Source organism: Ictalurus furcatus, chromosome 13, assembly GCF_023375685.1.
Source record: "Ictalurus furcatus strain D&B chromosome 13, Billie_1.0, whole genome shotgun sequence".
Lineage (NCBI taxonomy): Eukaryota > Metazoa > Chordata > Actinopteri > Siluriformes > Ictaluridae > Ictalurus > Ictalurus furcatus.
In genome coordinates, this window is record NC_071267.1 from 14,798,839 (window position 1) to 14,817,859 (window position 19,021).

The 19,021-nt window shown below is 39.1% G+C and overlaps 1 protein-coding gene across 1 annotated transcript in view; it reads left to right on the forward strand.

Moving 5' to 3' along the window:
* ccdc186 (coiled-coil domain-containing protein 186) overlaps positions 1-15,548 on the forward strand; it is a 24,674-nt gene extending 9,126 nt beyond the window's left edge. Inside the window, exons 4-16 of the mRNA XM_053639914.1 lie at positions 679-807; positions 1,368-1,580; positions 1,697-1,816; positions 2,591-2,695; positions 3,163-3,261; positions 3,742-3,828; positions 3,927-4,069; positions 4,673-4,928; positions 5,233-5,422; positions 7,413-7,493; positions 7,866-8,085; positions 12,193-12,412; positions 13,444-15,548. Of these exons, the coding sequence (XP_053495889.1) occupies positions 679-807; positions 1,368-1,580; positions 1,697-1,816; positions 2,591-2,695; positions 3,163-3,261; positions 3,742-3,828; positions 3,927-4,069; positions 4,673-4,928; positions 5,233-5,422; positions 7,413-7,493; positions 7,866-8,085; positions 12,193-12,412; positions 13,444-13,527 (1,947 nt within the window). The 3' untranslated portion in view covers positions 13,528-15,548. The remainder of the gene's footprint in view (positions 1-678; positions 808-1,367; positions 1,581-1,696; positions 1,817-2,590; positions 2,696-3,162; positions 3,262-3,741; positions 3,829-3,926; positions 4,070-4,672; positions 4,929-5,232; positions 5,423-7,412; positions 7,494-7,865; positions 8,086-12,192; positions 12,413-13,443) is intronic.
* The last annotated feature ends 3,473 nt before the right edge of the window (positions 15,549-19,021 follow it).

Consider the following 19,021-nt stretch of genomic DNA (forward strand, 5'->3'; position numbering starts at 1 on the left):
ATTAAACATCAGCACGAAATGGAAGATACTAAGCAGATTTGAACACGTATCTTTTAGGTGAGATGTAAGGATGACATTTTGTTGAAAGCACAAACACAATGTGCTACATCAGATATATTTCACATACCTGTGCATGTCACTTAGTCTGTATTAATGGACTTAACTAGCAAACTAGCTCAACATTATTATATTATGTCAGCTGCTTCTTTTTAGTATAATAATTTTCCAGGCAACCATAACATAGGCCTGAGCAGCACAATGGAGCTTTGACATGTCCTGTGGGATAGCTAATAAATGTGTTATCTGTCCACCGTTGAAGCTTTTCTTGTCTGTAAAGACACTAATAACCTGGCAGCTGTTTAGGCGTTTTCCTTTGTAATTAAAAAGGCAGACGTTTGCTTTAAATCAAAGCCAACCCACATATAATTTGGTCATGGGTACAGAGAGGCTGTAGGAAATAAATTTAGTCACCCATACCAGGTGTGTATATGGTCACGATCTTTGATGTTGAGTCAGGATGCTGTTCCTGGGTGTTTCATTTCCTCTATCTTTGAGTAACTCTGCACTGTCAAACCAGCTTTTGTGTCGTCATAAAGCAAGTGTTTGTGATTAGCCTTGCCCTAAACATTCCTGAGCAGATTTTTTTAAAACAATAACTGTCTCTTCTTGTCCTACCAGTTTGAGAGCAGGGTGGAGGAATTATTGAAGGAGCTGAAAGAATCCAAGGACAAACTGGTTCACCAGGACCAGGCAGCTAAGAACACGATTCAGCAGATGCAGAGGGAGATGTCCTACCGCCTTGAGCAGGTTAGAGGTCATCACTATGACCACTGCCACTGGTACCATGGAAACAATCGTCCAAGATGATGCCCTTCCCCCTTTCCCACACAAAGCTCTTTTTCTTCCACAGTGGATCAATTACTCCTAAACAATGACTAGACTGTGGTTCTCTTTCCCTCATCCTTGTCTCATTTCCCAATAGAATGTGGCACTGTTGTCTCTCTTTATCTCTCACTCATAGTCCCAATATTGGCTCATGTTTAATTCTGAGCCTGTCTTCAGTTATCAAGGTCTAATGTTAAGCTAGATTTGGTAGGTAGGTGAAATGAGTGTTACTTATTATAGAAGGATTTGGTCAGACTGGTCTTCTCTTTCATGAAAAATTCTCACAACAGTGTCACCGCTCTTCTCTTTCCTGCAAACGGGAACCTCATATATACACCAAAACTTGCCAAGTTGAATACTGAAAGCACCACATTATGACAGGTTTCGGACAACTCCTACAAAAAAAAATTCTAGATGATCTTAAACGATGCAATTACACATGGCTATGATGTTGCATTATTATATGATTTTACTCTCTTCAGGCTGGTAAGAAGTGTGAGGAGGCACGCCAGGAGAAGGAGGCCATGGTTATGAAGTATGTGCGAGGGGAAAAAGAGGCACTGGACCTCCGTAGAGAAAAGGAGCAATTGGAGAGAAAGCTCAGAGAGGCAACAGCAGAGGTGGACAAACAAGCCAGGAGGGGGAACCAGCTGGCACAGGAGAAAGGACGGCTTCAGCAGCTACATGACGCCAAAGTAAAAACACTCTGATCTATATGGAATATACAATGATAAAAGCTGTCTGATTTTAACGGCTGGCTGACCTTTTTTAATTCTGCCATTTATTCACTGTTTCGTTCTTGTTTCTGTAGGAGAATGAGATGAGCAGGCTGTCTCGGGAACTGGAAAAGCTCAAAGATGAGATCAACTCTCATATCATCAAAGTGAAATGGGCCCAGAACAAATTAAAGAGTGAGACGGATGCTCATAAGGTAATTGTATAAACCAGCTAACAGTGATGAAATTCTATTAAGGGAAATTTCACCAAAAAAACAAACAAACCTCACATTTTCATGTGTAATTTGATACAGACTTGTGGCATGTCCCAGACCTAGTCCCCTTGTCAGTCTATTGTAGAGATTGATCATTGGTTTTATCTATATTTTTCTTGATATTTAGCATTTTTCCGTAATCGGTTATCGTTTTTTAAATATCGGATCCACCGATAAATGGCGCCATCTTGTGGATGTTTTGGGAATTGTGTGCAGGACCACCACACCAGCCATTAATGTGCAAATGAGACGTGTTACATAAATGCTTTGATATGTAGTTTAAGCAGTGTGGTGCAAAGAAATAGAGACAAACTCACGGAGTCATGTAATCTGTTTACCTCATCGAAGCTTTTATTGAAGATTTCAAAAAAGACACTTTAGTAACAGTGCACTTTATTTTTTGCACTCTTTCAGGCCCCCCTTTATTGGTGTATAAATAAGAGTTTTGTTTTGTTTTGTATGCAAGGAGGAATTGAAATTGACAATTGTTCTAAATAAAACGGTTTTTTCAGTGGTGGTGTTATCACTGTGTCAAAAATAGAAGTAAAACAATAAATAAATATCGGTTATCAGGCACATAAACATGCAAGTATCGGTAGTAAAAAATCAATGTTGGTCGATCTCTAGTCTATTGTGTCTTTATTGTATTGTACTATTTTCAATTATCAATATTTTTCATTTTGTGGTGTTCTGATATTTCCCTAAAAAAAACAGGAAACAAAGGACAAGTTAAAAGAAACGACTGCCAAGCTGACCCAAGCGAAAGAGGAGACCGAACAGATCCGCAAAAATTGCCAAGACATGATTCGAACCTATCAGGCAAGTCTAAATAGGATGTTTATTGTTAAATTTGTGTTAAAAATGCTAACCAGGCAGTACTACTGAGAGTTTCAAATATCCACTAGAGGACAGTATTGACTGCTGTTTAGTTTGCAGGTCCTTGATCTCTGAACATGCTAACATAATACTATATAACATGCTATAATATAGTCCTGCTATATTCTTTTTAGGTTTCGGGGGATAAAAGGTGCAACTCTAACCCTATACATTTCTGATAATGTGAATGTATAGTACAAAAGTATACAGTCTAGATATGTGTATAATTGTATGTGTATAATTGAACCCATTTGCACAAATCTATATCTATAATATATACGAGTAAGCGCACAATAAAGAGCACAATAAAGCTAGGCGTGACATGAGTTCCTTATCCTTTGTTAGGGGGAATGACTTATTTTGCTTCAGGTTCACAATGCACAATTAAATTAGTCCCTTTCACTGTCTAGGAGTCCGAGGAAATTAAGTCTAATGAATTGGATGCAAAGCTGCGGGAGACAAAGGGTGAGCTGGAGAAGCACAAGCAGGAACAGACAGACCAGCTGGAGGTGAACTCCTTATTGTTTTATTTACACCTGTCTCACAGAGTCTGTTCCTTTCAACCTTTCACAGATGCTGGTTTTAAACACATCAGAAACAGTGCTGCAACCCAAAACCTTTTTTTATTGTGTGTTAAGGTTCTATTTTTGTGGATCTACAACATGTCGTTACTTACATCTTGTGCATGTTCGAATTGTAAAGAACTCCTATATTGACATTGTGAGGCCATATTGAGCTTTTAGCTTGTTTTCTTGGCTAGTATTGACATGCTAGTAAATCCATTTTAATTATTGTCTTGAAGTACCAGAAGATTTTAAGTGAAGCATTATTTGCATTTTTATTAGCTTTAATAAACTTTATCATTACTTGGAGCGTTTTCTCAGCCATCACTTTGCTAATTAGAATGGGTGGAACGAAGCAATTGGCTAATGGGACTTGTAGCTCTGGAGAAGGCTCATTTGCCTCATGTTTTCCACTGTGATTGACAGATGCATCGAGCCAAGATTAAGGAGCTGGAGGATCTAAAGAGGAGCTTCAAAGAAGGCATGGATGAGCTTACCACTCTAAGAACCAAGGTGAGCTAAAAAGAAAAATCATATATGATGTATATACATAGTATACATTATTATTTATGAATATTCATATTTATTTTCTCTCCCTCTCTCACGTACAGGTCAAATGTCTGGAGGATGAAAGGCCTCGATGGGAAGATGAGCTATGTAAATACAGAGAGATCATTAACAGACAGAAGGCTGAGATCCAGAACCAGCGTGAGAAGCTGAGGGACATTCAGAGATTAGAGGAGCAGCATCAGAGGTAATGAAGGCACCCGCAAACCACTAACCCAGGACCAATTAATCATACCACTCGCAGTGCCCTTAATGACTCAAACAAGCCCATAGCTACTGTAGTATTGGTTCCATGGAGCATTCCACTTTCCCATCTGGTCTCCAAAGTGGCATCACATTAGGAAAGAGTTTTCAAATTAATATGATCTCTTACAATGTGATGATGACCTGAACACAGACCATTGGGCGTGGCTTTACATCAGATGATGACATCAAAAATATGGCTAAAGTAGCTGGTCCGTGTTTCAGTTCTCGGCGAAGGGAGAGTTCCTACTAACACTGAGATGCAAGGGTGACTCTGTGTCACTGTGTGATCATAGCATTCTGTGTGTGATCATAGGGCCTCTGCTAGAGTTTACAGAATTATTTGTGTGTATGGATGTGAGAGTCTCGGTGGGTTGCCACTGAATCATTAGGACATATGACAGTTAATTATACGTCATAATTTCTGTGTCTTCTAGGAATTATTTATGGTTTTGACTCAGAAATGGAAATTGCAGTAAATTGCTAAAATCTGTGTATTTGTTCGCTATAATGTTTTCCATTCTTGTGTGTGTATATTGATTGATAGAGATGAGCAGGAGATGGTCTCTTTGAGGGAGGAGGTCGAGAGTGTGAACTTGCAGATCGCGGACCTACACAAAGACGTACAGGGTGGCCGAGCGCGAGAGGCTGAGCTCCTGGCCTTCATGGAGAAAATGACGAGTAAGAATGCTCAGCTACAGTCTGAGAGCAATGGCCTGCAGACTCAGCTGGACCACATGATCACTAACTCCAGGGAGCTACAGAGCAGACTGGAGGAGACCGAGAGGGCCCTGACAGACATGGTGCGCTCACACATGATCACATTAGAGCACATAATCCTAGTATGGACATATAAATACTTCTATTATTATCTATTCCACCCCACAGCTACCTAAATCAATACTGAGAGCGTGTTCTGCATTAAAAGCTTTAAATTGAACTATTTTTACAACTCAAAAGCAGCCTCATCACTCACCTGCTAGAAAAGAACACACTGATTTAATGATTATGACTTGTATGCCTCTCTTGGGTATAAAATAGATTGGTGTGTGTGTGTGTGTGTGTGTGTGTGTGTGTGTGTGTGTGTGTGTGTGTGCGCGCGCTCAGACAGCAAGGCTGAAGAGAGAGGAACAGCGAATGCACAATGAAGTCCAGGCTCTACAGACAGAGCGATCTGCCTTGCAAACCGAGATTGTGCATCTGAAGACGAAAGTAGAGGAGCTGAGAGACGAGCTGGTTACACAGAAAAGGAAGCAAGCAGCCAACATCAAGGATTTGACAAAGCATCTCACACAAGGTAACAGAAGCAAAGTAACCCCAGCACTATGGCTGTTACAGTCTGAAATCTTCATGGTATGATAACCTAGTCTAAAAAATATCAAGGTTTCATGGTGTTAATCAACCAGTTAAAAACACACAAGCCGGAGGTGAATCTTAACAGAAAAGTTTATTAATAAAATCTTTGTACAAAAGACCCAAAAAAGAAACGATCAAATTCTGTTTTTAAGGGGGCAAAAAATTAAACTAGCGTGACGGTGCCTCTCAGCCGAAAATAGATAGTTATTTTGTTAAGTTCTGGTCAGCAATATTCTTTTGTGCGTTCGATAGCCATTGTGTGCTGTGAAGTTATGAACATGCTAGGAGTGGCAGCAGAAGTGTGCTACTAAAGTGTTTACAACAGTAGCAGTTTAGACAAGCGAAGTGTTTTTACAACATTGCTGAGTGGAGAAATGGAGGAATATGATTTAGCGGCATGTCGTGTGAGTCGCAGCCAGATGCAAAAGAGCAGAGAAGCACTGGAGTAAGGAGCGAGGTTAAGTAAAATAAATGAACTGATAGACGGTAATAGATGCATATGCATTTTTATCAGCATTGAAAAATACCCAGGTGACGTAACTCTCTGATCATACAGTGGTGCTTGAAAGTTTGTGAACCCTCTAGAATTTTCTAGATATCTGCCGAAATATGACCATCAGATTTTCACACACAATAGTCCTAAAAGAGAACCCAATTCAACAAATGAGACAAAAATATTATACTTGGTCATTTATTTATACTTTTAGGACATTTGTGAAAACATGATGTCGTTTTAGGTCATATTTATGCAGAAATATAGAAAATTCTAAAGGGTTCACAAACTTTCCAGCACCACTGGTCATCGTGACTAACCGTACTGTAACAACCGTAACCAGACCAAGACTTCTATAAAGACTAAAAATAATGCGGGAGGTATCACAATTAATATGTCAGGTTTTCTAATGCTGTGTTTGGGCCACTATATATTTGGCTCCGTAAGATGTTGTCATGTGGCATTAATGGAAAATAAGAAAGACTTGAATTTGTTAAATCATTTGGCCAATTTAATCCAATTTAAGCATTTCTTTTTGTGCCATGTTACTATGTAAATGCTACCATTAAAAATTGTCTAAGGCCTATTTCAGATCTCTTTTTTGGTGTTAATAGTTTGTATTTCTAAAATTACTGTCAGGACCTCCAGGCCCACAATCAAAAGTTTGTTATTTATGTAAGTGTTTATTTCCACAAAGTATGAAGCAGATTTTTGGGTTAGGGAGAAAATCTGTTGAGAGCCTTAGCAATAAACTATCTGTAATGAGTGACAAGGCCTGAAACCAGAACATCGGTTAATGAACGGGGGAAAAAAAAAAGTTACAAAACACGAATACCGTGAAACATCGTCAGATTGCTGTCTGGTGTTTATAATTTTAAAATTGTATACAAAGTCTTTTAATGGTGCTTTGTTCATTATTTTAATGGAGCATTAGCATTTCTCTGAAGTCCCTGGCTTCCTGAGGCACTGTTGGTAATTATAAAGCCATGCTGGAGCTCTCAGGGGGCTGGTAGAGGGGCTATGCTGCAGAATCAGACAGATTGAGGTAATGTATTCATTCCTCAGCGTGACTGCAGGAAAAGCTAGGTTAGGCCACAGTGCATGTTCACACCACACTTTGCTAAGAACAAGAGAGAAAGAAAACGGAACATTAGAGAGTCTGGGGATTTGTTCCTATAGAGGACATGTGGTGAATGTGAAGGTATTTTTAAGCAGCTCTATTTCTGTTCCTTCTCTCTGGTGCCTGTTGACTTTTCTCCAGTTCAAGGCCCGGACCTTTAACTTGAAGTGTATTATTCGAACTTATTCAAATTGTGGTGAGGATATGGAATGAGTGTCCATGGAATAAGACCCTGAGCAATAAAATGCCTCTCTCCCTTGGAGGATGAGGAGATTATCAGGTGCTTGTTTTCACGTGTTGTCCTTTTCTCTGTAATAGCACGCAAGAAGCTGGAACAGGTGGAGAATGGAGGCTGTGATCGTGAGGGCAGCAGCATGGGCAGTCGTTCCAGTTCCTCAGGTACACCTTTATTTTCAACTTCCAATAATCCTAACAATGCTGTCATAATGCTCAAAGTATAAATCGTATATTTTGTTAAAAGTCCAGAAGTTATTGGTTATCCTGCTCACGTAAGAGTTGTTTCTATCTTTTTCTTTTTGCTTGTCAGCCCGTATGCCTTTCATCTACCTCTTGAAAGCATCCTGGTCTTATATTCTTGGTGTGAGTGATTGCCATCTGCTGTGTGAGGCTGATTGTGATTCCCCGTATGGTGTGACTGTCACTTGAGTGCATTCGGCGAGACTTTGTTTCCATTCTTTCTCAGTGTGTTTTAGATGTGTTTATTCTCTCTCTCTCTCTCTCTGTCTGTCTGTCTGTCTGTCTGTCATTCAGGATCTCTTAATGCTCGAGGCAGCAGTATGGACGATCGTTCTCCTGAGAACCAGTCGGGTTCGTCTGTGGTGGTGGTGGACAGCTTTCCAGAGGTGGACAAGGCCGTGTTGGTGGAACGTATCGTACGGCTACAGAAAGCCCATGCACGCAAGAACGAGAAAATCGAATTCTTGGAGGACCACATCAAGCAACTTGTGGAGGAGATCAGGAAAAAGACAAAGTGAGTGAGAGAGCTTGTAATCTAATATAGGTGTGAACAAATCAACCACCTTCCAGTCTCGAAACAGCGTCGCAGAATGTCACAGAAGCTGTTTGTTTCCCTTAATTATTTTCCATTTCCTATTCCTCAAGGTAGCTGAGCGCTGCATAAACTCGATTACTACTACTGACCTGTACAGTAGATTTCTTCTCTACTGTAGCAGTAGAGAAGAAATCATACTAGCTTATCTTATGTTCTCATTTTTCCACCTGTCTTCTTGTTCTACTCTTCTTCACCTCCTTTTTTTAAGTTCTTGTACTAGAATCACTACATTAGGTGATTAATTTACAGTGGATCACTACACTAGGTGATTAATTTGCAGTGGATCACTACACTAGGTGATTAATTTGCAGTGGATCACTACACTAGGTACATTTCTGTATTTCAAGTCAGTTAACGCTGGGTGCGTTTCTGACGTGTTTATAAACATTACACTCAGCAGATTTCAGTCTCACACATTTCAATCCACTGTGAGACATGCATGAGATGGCTGGCCATGAGCTATAATGAGTACTCTACACAGTAAATTAGAATTTGCCAGTTTATGCCAACCACATGACTCTGTTTGATTGTCTTAGTGGCACAGTATAAAGTCATGAGTGCTGTGGTCATGGATGCTCTTTGCTAGTAGAGCCTTATTTTTCACTTTGGATGAAAGATAGGCTCATGCCTTATTGGCACACTGTAGATATTTTGTTAACTGATCATTCAGCTTTGGTGAATGCACCAGAGCTTCTTTGTTTCATTTATGTTTTGTGGTTTCTCAGTAACATGACAAGCTGCATTTTTTTTTCATCTTGTTAACATCAAGAGAGAGAGGAGAAAAAAGAGAATGAGGGAATGGCTATTTTTAGATGTTGTGACAAGTCATAACAGGAATGAATTTGTTTTCATGGACATTCCACAACATTAAATGTAACTATAAATGGATAAAAAGCATGGTGTCATTCTTTAATAAATAAAAAGATAACCATTGCAAATTTCTGTGGTGTAAGAGGACTAAAACACCCATCAGATTTTCCTATAATAGAACGGCATGTCATATTTTGTTCCTTACTGAAAATCTAATTTATATTTCTTCCGAGTAATGTTTCAAGTTATGTTTATATGTAGTTAATTGGGCATGTTCTGTTTGTGTAGTTATGGTGATACTCTGTTTAAGTTATTAAGCTTCATTTTTTTTTTTTTGGTATAAAATTGGAAATGAGCTATAGATGAGAGTGCTTGATTAAATAAAGAGTAGAGTAGAGGCAACCCTTTTTGGGAAGTTTTGTTCCGACAAAATGTGAAGGCCTTATATCTTTTGGGGGGGGGGGGGGGGGGTCATTTATGAAATCCAGATTTAAATTATTACAATACAAGATTATAATAAGTGTAATGATGGATTATTTGTTTGAATAAATGGATAAATTGTCTGTATTCTGACATTTTATGAAATGCCCCATAACCACCGATGTCTGTCTGGGTTTTCATTGGTCAATACTAAAAAAGATTCAATTGATGCTCTGAAAAATCAGGCATTAAGTGCATTGGTTGATCTCTAGTGTGACTGCTAGGCCGCTTTGTAGAAGTGAGAAGCATTTACAGCTCTTGTTTAACAAGCTGCTTTGCTCTTTCTAGCATTTCCTCTGCCCTAAGATATTATATATATGTGTAATTTATATATATTTATAATATTTTATATATATATAATATAAAATATGGCATTTTCCCCCAGTATTTATGTGCGTTTTCCTCTTGCTTATTTTCCGTGAGTTAAAAAGACGACATCTAGAGAGGTCAGTGTTACCCAAATACAGAACTGCTTCATATCGGTAAATATTATTGTACTTTTATGGGGAAATACTGTATCGCAGAAATTCCTAATTATGCCTCATACCTTATTCATATACCTGCCAAGAACACAGAATCCGGTCTCAAGTGTGGACAAAGAAATATGGAGATACTTCACAGTGCCTGTCTCTACATCTAGTTCTGAAGATGTGAGTGTATTAAAGTACTTGGTTACAGTTCATCTGGATGGTAAATTGATTACAGAATTAAACTTCAGTCGATGTGATTCAATTCCCCAGTGAGTGCATTCAGCTCCTGGTGCCATATATCTCTACAGAGATAAACAGATATGTTATAAAGGGCTGGAAATTATATTAGTCTCTTGCATGTTCTCTTGCATTTAAATTGAACTGTAAATGTACTAAGCTAGAAGAATGGCTAAAAATTGGTGTGAATTATATACAAGTGACAGTACATTCTCCTAATAGATGTGTTTATATTTTACACAGTAAAAGAGCATGATTAGTATGTGGCCGCTTTCATTGGCATGTATATATGAATGTTGCATTTAAAATTTTATAAAACTTAAAATTGAAATTTTGACATTTGTATATTTATGGTTTAGTTTCTAAAATGCATATGCCCTTCCAAGTAGCCTGCTACTGTCCTTGCTTTCCCCCTGCTGCTCTTACTGCTACAGCGGAGAATCAGGCCAATGCCATCCTGCCCTGGCTTTATATAGTAACATAGAGTGAAATAATTTCAGGACATTTCGCCACTGGTTCTGAACTACCATCAGAAAGCAGTGTTATCTAGTAGTCAAATAATAATAAAGTGGACAATAACCCGATTATACTAAACTTAAATGAACTTCTCTCCTAATTTGCATACAAGCCATAATATGTTCTACGCAAAAATTTAATTTCTTTTCATTTTGTTCTATTAAATACTGCCGTGATGGAAATTGGGTCCGAATGGACCCTAGTTAAGTTTGAGGTAAGCCAATCTGTTTTTGTAGCAGTGAATGAATGAATTATTGATTGAATTATTGATTGCTTGGGTGACTGTGACTCAGGTGGTAGAGCGGGTTGTCTACTAATCGCAGGGTTGGTGGTTCGATTCCCGGTCCACATGCCTCAGTATAAAGTGCTTTGTAGAACTGCTACGGTTAAAAGGCGCTATATAAACGCAGACCATTTAACGTTGATGGATGGATGGATGTAATTTTGTATTTTTGCACCACCTATTTTCCCATTTTTAGCTTTTACTATGGAATATGAAATGTTAGTCCCTTCCCTCTCTGTTTTAGATAGCTGGGTCATTTAAAACACCGTCTTCTCTGATGTATCTTTTTATCTGTTTTAATTACAAACTCTGTCAATGCCACATTACTTGGGGAGTTCACCCTGTACATGTATGCCCTCTAATGTCATTGTCGCGAGAAATGGTTTGAATAAAGCATTAAAATTGAATTGCCCGTTATGTGGGCCATGCGTCACTGCGGTTAAAAAAAGGTCTGGAATGGGGAGAAATGGGGGGGATGCTTCTTTTCATCTTGATTTTCTACATATTAAAAAGTGAACAATAATGTCAGTAACAATAATGATTTCAAATTTCCATCAGCATATTGCTGCTTTCTATTCAGTTCCAAATTGAGCCACTTAAAAATAAATTATGCTTTTATGACTTGAGGTTTTTTTTAGGGTATAACTCAATCTGAAGATTTTATACTTTCATTAAAATCCACTCAGAAGATCCGATGGTTATTTTTGGAGTTCTCACCTGGGCGGTCTGTCTAACAAAAACAAACCGCCTAAGTAGGAAATTAATTTTCTCTTTATGTTTATTTTCAGCATATATTGGCCTATGCCTTTGTGTAATGGAAAGCAAGGCTTCCTGCTAGCACGATGCTTTTAGAAAGCCATTCTTGCTTTAAGGGATTAATCATGATAGTGGGTTTAGCTGAGCTCGCCAATTTACAAACTGATTGCTTCTTGGAGTTCTTGGATTATTTGCAATTTATTGCAGCTTTACGTCCTGAAGAGAAAGAGATGAGGTACATTGATTTGGTGAATAACTCTCTGTGACTTCTGCTGTGTCCTGGTTCATTAGTGGCTTTAGCTTAGCCTCTTCCCTCAGAGGTGTTAGCAGCACAACAGCCATTACAGAGCTTTTGTAATGCGTCACTGTCAGTGAACAAGTGTGTGTGTGTGTGTGTGTGTGTTTGTTTATGTATATGCTCTGATGTTGTAACTGAACCAGAGCAGTGACTATCTGCCATAATGTCTCCCGCAGAATTATCCAGAGCTATGTGCTGAGGGAAGAGTCTGGAGCGCTCTCATCCGAGGCGTCAGATTTTAACAAAGTCCACCTGAGTAAGAGAGGTGGCATCATGGCCTCTCTGTACACATCACACCCTGCTGACAGTGGACTCACCCTTGACCTCTCATTGGAGATCAACAGGAAGCTCCAGGCAGTGCTGGAGGACACGCTGCTCAAGAACATCACACTGAAGGTAACATGGTCTGCCTTAATCAGTGCATATACTATACTAGTATATATTTCTAATCTACTTGGTTCTCACAATCCATTATTTGCTGCATTCTATTATGTCTCAGTATGTGGTAATTTGCCTATACATGGTTCACTTGGAGAATTGATATCGTTCGCCTGCCTCTTGGTATTTACTGATGTAATCGCAGAATTTTATGTGGCTGAGAAGGCGATGGCTATCATAAACAAAGCACATTGAGCAGTGATTGTCTAATGACGCATAGTAAGTACATTCCCACACTGGATGGACTGCTATGAGCATGAACATTAGACATGAAGCCGCAGGATAGAGGAAAAGCTCTAAAGACTAAAGACAGCTGGTTTCTGTACATGAAAATGTATCAGCAATAAGATCAAGGTGGAGTAAGGGACTGTTTACTAGGAGGATGTGTTCAGTTGTAGTTAGAATCCTCAGAAAGACTTTCTCCAGCCATATACAACCAAAACATGATCTGCTCGCACTGTACGGAAATAATCAGTCCAATTGACATGCCCGGTTTTCAGCAGTTCACATGCTTTCCTCTCAGCCTTGGTGGATCTATCAGAACGTGTGTATAGTGCTCACTGCTCACTCAGGGGGAAAAAAAGAGCTACTCGCATTCAGGTTATAACTGTTTTTCTCATTCCTGCTGGTCATTATAGGCCATACATAAACAACAAGCTCTCTCTGTGACATTCTGTTATTATGATATTATTGCTGCCATACTGGACACACAAGGTGCGGTTAAATTGAGAAAATTTTGATTTTGAGAGGGTGGTTAAATTCAAGACAGCCACACATGCTGGAAGTTGATCCAGTTGCCTGAAAAAGCCCAATCACAATGTAGAGTGAATACTTGGCATTAGATTAAAGCAGCAAGAAGCCACACTTCCTTTCAGGCTTACCCTCAAATAACCCTTTTAGGGTCTGCATCTCTTTCAACTCTTTAAAAGCCTACTTTGCTGCTTGTAGCACAGAAATGCCTCACAGCAATGTGATCTTTTCCTCTACAGGAGAATCTCCAGACCTTGGGTTCAGAGATTGAGAGATTGATTCAGCAGCAGCGACCAGTTGAACCCGGCGTCAGGAGAAAATGACAATAGTGCTCTCAGCGGAGTCATTTCAGGACATCACAAATGTGGACGTGTTTACAAGAGTTCAGGTGCTCTGAAAGACCAGAGGTTTGTGGCTAACCCAGGAGGCTGGCAGGGAAAAAAAACACACACATACAGCCTTGCTCTTTCATTCTGATTGACAAGCTGGGAAAAGAGAAAGGCACATCTCAAAGCGAGCGATTTCTTGGAGGACTTGAGTCCTCTCCATCTGCTTGGTTAGACTGTCTTTCCATCATCACTCACCTGTCTGGTGTGAGCTTCTCCATCGAATGTACCTACTGTACCTGCTCTCCAAAGTTCATAAAAGAATTGCACATATCACCCCAGTGATTTGTAAATGTGTAAACCTGGATAATGAACGAGCGCACACATATGTGATGAAGGTACTTCCACTTTCCTCTAAATAGCTTGACCCTAATAATTGAGAAAAAGAGGCTTCATGGTGCATTTTTGAAATCTTCAGACCTGCTCCACATCATTATCCTGCTACATTAAGACCACTGCTTCCTTTTCTGGCCCCTTATGCTTCTGTGCCAATTACTGAATGTGTGTAAAGTGCAGACACTTGTGCATACTCCCACATGGTGGCTTGAGAAAGAGGATATTTTTTTGCCACAAGATTTTCTTTCAGCTAGATGCCATTTTTTTCTGCAGGCTGAGTAAAGCACTTAAAAAAAAAAAAAAAAAAAAAAAAAAAAAGCCAAATATTACACCGTGTGCACTTTTTCCAATATTAGGTGTCTTGGTACAGTATAAATCATATTAATCTTGATGGCATTGGGAATAATTGAATATAATTAGCATTGGTCTTTAATAAGTGAGCTTTTTTTCCTGCTCTAAATTAAGTTCTTATTAAATCAGTGTTGTGTTTTTGTCCTGCCTACTGAGACGAATTCAATGTCTGCCATTTGTTATATGGAAAAACTGTCAGCATTTATATTTTCACTCTTCTCCTCCCTCTCGCTGTTTTTTTTTTTTTTGTTTCATTCTGGAAAGCTGTTGAGCGGCTTAATTAAAGAGGCTGTTTTAAGGGATCAGTGGAAAAGGCAGATTAACGTTAGTGTATTGAGGAAATAAGTGCAATTCTGTTATTTCATTCTGTATGTGGCAGAGGGGGGTGGTGTTTTTCCCCTAAAACAGGCCTGAGCTGTGATCCCCACAGCAACTGTCCCATTTAAGGCCCTATAAAGAATGAATTTGTGATGGCAAATTCCTTCGGTGGATTGAAGCCAGACTGTATGCTTTCTACAAGCTGTATTCGGACTGCCTGGGGAGTTGCTGGCCTAGAGATCTCTGCTCTGCATATTTAAGCGTTAGAAAGAACTGTGTCATTAGCTGCTGCTCGTGGACTCCTTTTGTCTTTATTCTTAAGCTTATATAGAAGGTAAACAGTGAAGGATTATTTAGGATGTGGCAATATGTACAGGGACCATGATTTGACCTACCAGCCTTTTCCAGGTATTAAGCCCAGACATATGAATTGTAAACCTTTGCCCCTACGCTGCAAAGAGGGATTAATAACCATGTACCACAGTACAACTTGAGGCCAATGGTGGGATCTTCACCTTTCCTCTCTACACTCCATCATCCTAGACACACCAGAGACGAATCCTGCAAACAAACAAAGAGGAAAATATTGTGCAATGTGAGCAGAGAAATTTGCTTTGGAGCATGAACTCCAAGATAAACACTGTCAATGACTGTTTAAGGGTCTGTTTCATAATTTATTACGTTTCCCTGTTAAACTGTCTTAAGTATGAAATGACAAGAATTATCTTTTGAAGTATGTGTATGAGTGTTGATCAAAACTGATGAAGTGGAAAAATGCCGTTGAATCTCTTGCTGATCTGTCGTCTGTGCTCTGTTCAATTAACGTAGTCAGACTGTGATTATACAAACTTGTAGATACGATATGATGTGATGTAAATTGTTTTTAAATATATGAATCTGGATTCCTTTCTGTAAATATGGTGCTTACAAGGAATTAAAAAAGTGAAAACTGACTCTCTGAAACAGTTCTTTTACATTAGGTCATTCTTTGCATCACTGCACAGATAATTTGAGTAAAGTGTTGGATATTTGTTGTTTCCCAAGTGAACCATCAGAGCCCTTTTATTCAAATTGTAGCGTCGGGACAAGCATCAGCAAGTATTCAATTATGCAGGTCAGTGTGTTTATAGCGGGAGAGTTTAAATATAGCCGAGCTACATAGGATGTGGGATGGAGTTTCTTCCCGAGAGTCTTTCTTCCACAATCTCTGCTTAATCTTGTCAGGAGATTTAGCAAAGAGGCTGATGGAAAAGATGGCATGCCTTGATCAAAATTATGGAAAGGTCGTATCCATTGTATGTGCTTAACAAGATAAGATAAACGTCTATGAATACCTATTAATAGTCTATTAATACAGCAGCATGGTAGCACAATGTATGAGAAGATAAGTAAATATGCAGTTAGGTCCATATATATTTGGATACTGACACAAGTTTTGTTATTTTGGCTGTTTACCAAAACATATTCAAGTTACAGGTAAATAATGAATATGGGCTTAAAGTATAGTCTCTCATCTTTAATATAAATGTATTCACATCCACATTGGAGGAAGGGTTTAGGAATTACAGCTCTTTAATTTGTAGCCCCCTCTTTTTCAAGGGACCAAAGATAATTGGACACTCGACTCAAAAGCTGTTTCATGGACAGGTGTGGGCTATTCCTTCGTTATTTCTTCATCAATTAAGCAGGTACAAGATCTGGAATTGATTCCAGGTGTGGCATTTGCATTTGGAAGCTGTTGCTGTGAACCCACAGCATGCGTTTAGGAGCTCTCAATGCAAGTGCAACAGGCCATCCTTAGGCTGCAAAAAAATAAATCCATCAGAGAGATAGCAAGAACATTAGGAGTGGCCAAATCAACAGTTTGGTACATTCTGAGAGAAAAAAAGAACGAACTGGTGAGCTCTGCAACACAAAAAGGCCTGGATGTCCATGGAAGACAATAGTGGTGGATAATCGTAGGATCCTTTCCGTATTAAAGAAAAACCCCTTCACAACATCCAGCCAAGTGAAGAACACTCTGCAGGAGGTAGGCATATCATTACCCAAGTCTACCATAAAGAGAAGACTTAATGAGAGCAAATACAGAGGGTTCACCACAAGGTGCAAACCATTCATAAGCCTCAAGAATAGAAAGGCCAGAATAGACTTTGCCAAAAAACATCTAAAAAAAAAAAAAAAGGCTGGCCCAGTTCTGGAAAAGCATTCTTTGGAGAAGATGAAACTAAAATCGACCTGTACCAGAATGATGGGAAGAAAAAAATATGGAGAAGGCTTGGAATGGCTCATGATCCCAAGCATACCACATCATCTGTAAAACACGGTGGAGGAAGTGTGATGGCATGGGCATGCATAGCTTCCAATGGCACTGGCTCAACTAGTGTATATTGATGATGTGACAGAAGATAGAAGCAGCCGGATGAATTCTGAAGTGTATTGGAATATATTGTCTGCTGAGATTCAGCCAAATTGAGTGAAGTTAATTGGACAGAGCTCCACTTTACAGATGGACAATGACACAAAACATACTGCGAAAGCAACCCAGGAGTTTTTTAAAGCAAAGAAGTGGAATGTTCTGAGTCAGTCATCTGATTTCAACCCGATCGAGCATGCATTTCACTTGCTGAAGACAAAACTTAAGGCAGAAAGTCCCACGGCCATACAACAACTGAAGACAGCTGAAGTAAAGGCCTGGCAAAGCATCACAAAGGAGGAAATCCAGCATTTGGTGATGTCCATGGGTTCCAGACTTACAGCAGTCATTGCCTGCAAAGGATTCTCCACAAAGTATTAAAAACGAGCTTTTTATTTGTAATTACATTAATCTGTCCAATTACATTTGAGCCCCTGAAATAATTGAACTGTGTATAAAAATGGTTGCAATTCCTAAACGTTTCATGTGATATTTTTGTTCAACCCCTTGAATTAAAGCTGAAAGTCTGCAGTTCAACTGCATCTCAGTTGTTTCATTTCAAATCCATTGTGGTGGCATACAGAGCCAAAATTATGAAAACAGTGTCACTGTCCAAATATTTGCAGACCTAACTGTATAAATATGACAGTAGTAGTAGCAGTAGTGAACACAAGAACACAAGAATGATTGGGAACAGCTAACAATCTTTATTAAAACACAAACAAAGCATTAGGTGATATACAAATCAGTGTTTTTAATCATGTTGTCATGTTTGCCTTCATCTAATATTAAAGCATGCAGTGTGTGTGGTCTAACTGATTTTACATTGCTTTTTGTCGCAACACTTGAATTGTCATTCAACAGCATTGTAGCACTGCATCACGAAAAAACATGACAAACGACGTTGTCAGAAAGGTGAGGCTTGCGTTCGAATCCCAGCGGTAGAGTGCAGCAATGCACCACTGTTCTTTCCTACAATTTGCCCAGTGACCACACAGTACGTGTGGTGTTCTTTTGATACAGCTGGAATTCTCTGTCACTCTGCCAGGTGCTAATGTTCTCAACAAACCTTCAACAGGACACTGAATGTTTGGTGGTCACTCTTTTTCAAACTCGTTTCGGTGGTGTGTTTCCTGTGTGATAACAGTCAGTACTAAAAGTAGTTATGTTTACACAAGGCACAATGTATGTAAAACAGATACTATCACACTTGTATCATTTGAAAAAAAAAGATCACTTGCATAAACAGAAATATCTTTGGAAGAGTATTGTGTGGAAACAGAATTTTTTTTTTTAATAAAGAAAGAAAATGCCCAAGATGCTCTGCCAACATTGCAGCAAGCAAAGTTTCACTTCTGCTTTCCAAAAGCTCATTAAACGGATGTGAACTGTATCAGCGGTAAGCAGAATTCCTTTGTATTTTGTTTAGTAAAGGGTTTTCATCTCAGTCAAGGCAAAACAAACATTTGCTTTTACTGATAAGTCATTGATCAGGCAGCCTCTCTTTCTTCTTATTAGGTGATTGCATCAGTGCACCAGGGAGGGAAGAATGTTTGAAATTCAGCTTAATTCTGTGATATTTTCATGGCTGGTAGACATGGTGAAATATGCCAGGTTAAGAGATCCTGTCCCTGCTGATGATGCCAGTGGGACATTGCATAAACCCAGCTGCCAGGCTATTTTTAGTTCCTCCTGATAAGGCACTATGAAACTCATAAAGCTTGAGGACCTTCAGAGAATTCATAAGCCACATTTAATGTCTTCCTCCATCAGGGTTATCTTGGCAATAGCACTGGTACTCTCACTGCGCATTACCAATATGCCTGTGCATATCAAACAGTTTTAGAGGAATAACTATTTAAGAAAAAAGCCATAACAAAGTTTTATGTAACTAATATAGTACTATTCATTAATCAAACAACACTGCAACTGTTCTGTAATCTAATGACACCTCTAATGACAGATCTTTTAACTTTTACGCATTCAGTAATACGGTCTTTAGGTTCCATGAAC